Source organism: Copidosoma floridanum, unplaced genomic scaffold (assembly GCF_036245765.1).
Source record: "Copidosoma floridanum isolate Cflo_tuat_1 unplaced genomic scaffold, Cflo_Japanese_pri ptg000007l, whole genome shotgun sequence".
Lineage (NCBI taxonomy): Eukaryota > Metazoa > Arthropoda > Insecta > Hymenoptera > Encyrtidae > Copidosoma > Copidosoma floridanum.
Window position 1 is genome coordinate 12541346 of NW_028321884.1, and position 5785 is coordinate 12547130.

Genomic DNA, 5785 nt, shown 5'->3' on the forward strand with positions numbered 1-5785 from the left:
TTTATTTGTTTAATATAAAGCTAAATTAGAAATAATTTACGATAAGAAAATCGGTAACTCTAGATAATGTTTGTCATACGCTTTTTATTAATTTTCGTGTTTACGTACGTATAAAAAGCATTATTTTCATTACACTTTTTTTTACTCAAAAGCAAATAAAATTTATAGTGTACGAAAACAGTATAGGTTTTTTTTCAGTAACCTGAATTTGTGCAGTACTTTTCTCGGTAAAAAAAACAAAAACATTTTTTCACACAAGTTTTGGGGATATAATAAAATTTTGCGAATTAATTTTCATACCCTCGAATAAAACAGGTATTTCTAGGGGCTCAACTCATTATTCCTTAAGTACCAAAATGAGCGACGGCCGCAGTTTGTACGACAGAAAGAAAGATTTAACACGAAAGGCAACCACTCGACATATAACCCACAATGTCGATCTCAAAGCAGTAGCGAGTGGAAAGTCGGAGTGGAGATCCGGTCGATCTACTTTGTAATGGCAATCCTGTACCATCCAGTGCCTAAGCAGCAGCGCGCGGCTAAATTCTTCGAGAGTCTGTTGATCAGTGAACCGGGTAGCTGGTCTTGACTCTTTCGACTACACCCAAAGATTTCTAATTCTTCCGAACTATCATATTTTATTGTGAATCGTGCATAAAGACATTAATTTAACTTTCCACGTGGGAATTTTGTTCGTTCTTACATATTCATGCATGGTTGAACTGCTGTGTACATCGAAGAAAAGTATTTTTGAAGTCTTCATCCATGAGTTGGGAGAAAATTTTCATGCTAAAATTATTTAGTTCTCAAGATGATTATGTATCTTTTAAAAAGGCAAGTTCAATTCCAAACTTGAGTGATACGTGTACGTTGATCGGCGACGGGACAGTGATTGAGGTAATGGATGAAAAGAACAATAAAACGTTAGATTCGCAAACAGACGAATAAATATTTCCTACTTGAATCGCTTTTAAAAAATTGCCACATGGACTTGTTAAGAGTATGAGACGCGAAACTGAACAAATTGTGCGCCCATGCTCCTGACCTCCTTTGTCGTCACGGTCAACGCAAAAACGATTTTCCGTATGGAAAATTTGATCGGCACGCTAAATTAACTCGCACATTACCATTCCACGGTTTAATTTGATAAAAAGCGAGTCATAATACGAAATGCCTGCGAGGGCCACGCGAACCTGTCCTCAGTGCTCTCCTCACTCTCTCTTTCGCTTTCGACCGGTCCAAATAACTGTAAATGCGTGAAAGAAATCTTAACCGAGCGCTGCCTTAAGATTTACTCCTTCTTAGACTTGACTTTGGCGCGCACAGGTGTGGCTGACGTGGTCGCAGATGGAATACATTTTCTCGTGTATTGGTTTATTCATGCACGGGCTTTGGTTCTTCCCATATTATCACGAATGTCTCGTGACACTCGTTTGGCTGAACGAACTTTCTCTTTCGCTGACCTTGACTGGTTGAGATCGTAACTTTCTGTTTTTTCATTCAATTTCAAAAAATTATGTTACTGACGAAAAATAAGTTTTGTTGCTTATTTTTTACTCAAGTGTTGAGTTTTGGCAAATGCATTTTGCTGTTTAGACCATGGGGATTTTATTTCGTGGATAAAAGTTTATAAAACAAACATTTATATCTTCTTACAACTTTATTATGAAAAACATTTCAGATTACGGTTTACATCTATCGATGTAATAAGTACAAAAATAAGAACTAAAGTATATAATTAAATAAAGAATAATTGTAGGAGTATCAGATTGAAATAATAAAGTAATAGCCGCAAAAGATACTTAAACTTCACATCCAATTGAATAATTTTTCTCATCATACCAAAACCACTCGGAATCAAAAAGAATCGATCATGATTTACGAAGTTTCGTTACTTTGTTGATTCGTTTTCTCGATAAAGAAGCAATGCTGTTGACTCAAATGATTTTTCAATTCTCTGAGTCGGACGAAGATTAGTTCGCACTCGGTGCAGTGGTGGGCGTGTACATATCCCATGTGTCTTTCAAAATTACATTTTAGGGCGAAAGTTCGTAAACACTCGTCACATTTGTATGGCTTTACTATTGTGTGTATCAGCATATTATGTCTTGTTAGGTTGTTTTTTTGGGTGAAGGTTTTGGAACACAAATCGCACCTGAAGGGCTTGATGCCCATATGGGTCCACTCGTGCATGGTAAGATGTCCTTTTTGGGAAAAGGTTTTGGAACACAAGTTACAACTGAAAGGTTTAGTCCCAGTGTGGATCCTTTCATGCACTATGAGATTACTGCTATAGGTAAAAGTTTTAAAACACGTTTTGCAAGTGAAGGGCTTGTCGCCTGAATGGATCCTCTCATGCACTGTGAGATTTTTCTTGTGGGAAAAGGTTTTGGAACACAAGTTACAACTGAAGGGTTTAGTCCCAGTGTGGATCCTTTCATGTGCTATAAGATTACTCCTTTGGGTAAAGGTTTTGAAACACATTTTGCAAGTAAAGGGCTTGTTGCCTGAATGGATCCTCTCATGCACTGTGAGATTTTTCTTGTGGGAAAAGGTTTTGGAACACAAGTTACAACTGAAGGGTTTAGTCCCAGTATGGATTCTTTCATGCCTTATAAGATTACTCCTTTGGGTAAAGGTTTTGAAACACATTTTGCAAGTAAAGGGCTTGTTGCCTGAATGGATGCTCTCATGCACTGTGAGATTTTTCTTGTGGGAAAAGGTTTTGGCACACAAGTTACAACTGAAGGGTTTAGTCCCAGTGTGGATCCTTTCATGTGCTATGAGATTACTGCTATGGGTAAAAGTTTTAAAACACATTTTGCAAATAAAGGGCTTGTCGCCTGAATGGATCCTCTCATGCACTGTTAGATGTCCTTTTTTGAAAAAGGTTTTGGAACATGAGTTACAGCTGAAGGGTTTACTACCCATATGGATTATCTCATGACTAGTAAGATTTCTCTTTGTGATGTAAGTTTAGAGAAAATTTTTACAAGTAAAGGGCCTGTCACCTGTGTGAATCCTTTGGTGTACCTTGAGTTCAGAGTTACATTTGCAAGCTTTTTCAGAAACTTCGCAAACGTGAGAAGCGCAGCAGCTGGCCATATTCATGAACGATATTCTGCAGAAGCTGATGCACAGTTGGCTGTTTGAGAGTAGATTTTTGATTGATGCTTTACTGACTATTTTATGATGTGGAAGTGCCTTTTCTGCAATGAATAATAAGAACGGTTCGATAAATTGAATTTTTTTGTTCATGGTGAAAGAGTTTTATCTGTGTTAAAGAGGTTTTTTTAAGAGGTAGAAAATTTATTCTATTCTAAAAGTAAATCACTTTTTTAAAAAGAGGTATGAGTAAATCCAATAAAGTATCCTATTTTTGTCCGTCGTTTTTAATAAAAAATTTTTTCGAGCCACATCCTTGAAATCGGGTTTTTTTTCCCGCTATGTCATGTACATATACTATTAAGAAAAAATCGTGATCACAAATTTAAGTGAAGGTAACACGATTTTTCCATAATTTACATGAAAAAATTATATGTGAGTAGAAAGAGACATATATATTAGAATAATTTCTATCTTGAGGGTGTGTCTTAAAAAAAACTTTTTTTAAAGAACGGGAGACAAAAACGAGACAAACTTTGTGAATTTGATCGTTTAAATTTTGAGCTATAAAATTTTCCTATGATTGTTAACAAATACCGTCTGATACTTACTATTTATTGTGTATGAGAGCTATAAAAGCCTTTAAGGTCTTAATAAAGCTTATTTTCAAAACAAAACAAAAAAACTATTGTGTATGAGTTTAGATAAATTAAAATTTGAAAAATTCGAGAACATTAAGTTTTTTTATTTTTTTTAAATTCTCTTAAAAATACCAAAATGCTACTGGTTGAGTAAAAATATAATATATGTGGTGACATTTTATAAAAGTTTATTTACAAAATTTAATGTATTACTGATCATGAGTATGAAAAAAAGTTAGTTAAATTTTTGTTATCTATTACATTGTTTAAAAGCAGTTTTCATTTATTTGTGTTGTACTTTTTATACGTTATCATTTTGAACACTATGCTTTTGCACTGTTAAATATGGTAGATTACGATAAGTATGAAACATACTTCAATAAAAAATTGAGGCTCATGAAAACAAAGTAGAAAAAGTGTTTATAAGCTGAGGAATAAATAAATGTATACTAAACATTACACCAATGGTCATAAATAGCTACACGTGCTTAAAAATGTCGGAAGTGAGGTTAGTATTATCTGACTATGAAGAAATACGCAATTAACTCAAATACTTAGTATATAAATAGTATTTGACAATTTTTTTTGGATTAAAAAAAATTTTTTTAGTATAATAGTAAAACTTACCCGTTTGTTTCACAATTTATGATGGATTAAATAGTTTTTGTGATGTACAAGCTCTTGCTAACATCATTGGATTGCATTTTTATAAAATTAAATGGACTTCAGACTCTTTAATAATATACGTTATATCTGTACAAAACAAATTCAAAAACTTAAACCAAAATTTTCTTTTGATTCTTCAAGAGTCGAATTATTGCATGTATGCACTAACGAAAAAATTGTGACAGTTTGTTTTATATTTATATAATTATATATTTTATATGGTATCACCAGGGAACTTAACAACATATTCTTAAAATTATTTGTTGATGAGAATTTTTAATACATGCAGTTTAACAGTTGTAAGAGTTCTAACTGCATACACATTTCAGAATATTCCAAAAAAGTGTCACATTTATGCTGATTAGAATAGTGAGTCTAATGATATGATAATAGGTGTTGTTCATACCTAAAATTAGAAAACAAGAATGAGTATACGAAGTATAGGTTCTGAAAAAATTAGCTTACAGCTCTAGTATTAGGAAATTACATCAAAGTCATAAAATTTTTAAAATTTTTAGTAACAAATTTATTCAATGGTTTTAGTAACGAAACGTCAAAGCATGTCATTTTTAAGAACTTCAACAATTTAAAAAAGTTTTTATCAACGCTCATAAAAAAGTTACGTCGAAACAACGTGAGAATAACGTTCTTATTTAAAATAAAATCAAAACTCTTTTAGTTAATGTTAACCAGTAAATAATACCATCATTAAAAAAAAAAAAAAAAAAAAAAAAAAAAACAGTTGTCATATAAATAGTTGTCAATTAAATTCACTCTTGTATCATACTAATAAATTGGTGTAATTCAGCTTAGACTAAACTTATGATTATCCATCCAATGAGGTACCAATAAATTTTAAACTACAAAACCATATTTATCGTGTTTGATGCTCATAGAGAGTTTGATGTAAGATTACGCTTCTTTCAAATGAGTACGTTTAAAGTGATTATAATACACCACGTGCCGAATACGAAGGTTAAATCTAATATATTTAATATAATGTCAAGTTTTAATTTTATTAATGTTTTGAAAAAGGAGAGGCCTCGCCAACTTTAGGATATTGCTCTCCAGGATATCGCCATGTTGTCCATCTATGATCCACTTTATCGACAGTAAATACGAGCAAGAGTTACTGTACCTTTTTGCCTTTCATTCCTTTTTTCTAAAGTCAATGATAAAGTAAAGTAAATACAATACCATGTTGAAGGTAAGCGTACATTGATTATTATATCTTTTCTTATCTGTTTTTATTCATCGTTGTAGCTATGATATCAGCTAAGCACATTCTGTTTCAAGGAAAAAATCATGTATGGATAACGAAATTTTCTCACGTCAAATTTTAGTATTCCTGTGTTAAATCAATGTTCAATTGT

At 32.5% G+C, this 5785-nt stretch overlaps 1 protein-coding gene across 1 annotated transcript; it reads right to left on the reverse strand.

Annotated features, from left to right (window-relative positions):
- Nucleotides 1–1762: 1762 nt before the first annotated feature.
- LOC149375392 (uncharacterized) lies at nucleotides 1763–4418 on the reverse strand. Its single transcript, XM_089588544.1, has 2 exons — nucleotides 4374–4418; nucleotides 1763–3209 (listed from the first exon to the last, which is right to left on the reverse strand). Exon 2 carries the CDS (start codon nucleotides 2929–2931, stop codon nucleotides 1879–1881), a length of 1053 nt encoding a protein of 350 aa, XP_089444670.1. The 5' UTR covers nucleotides 2932–3209; nucleotides 4374–4418; the 3' UTR covers nucleotides 1763–1878.
- Nucleotides 4419–5785: the final 1367 nt, after the last annotated feature.

Bases quoted from the DNA above. Each gene is read 5' to 3' on its own strand.
- LOC149375392 (XM_089588544.1), bottom strand. From the start codon at position 2,931: ATGGGTAGTAAACCCTTCAGCTGTAACTCATGTTCCAAAACCTTTTTC.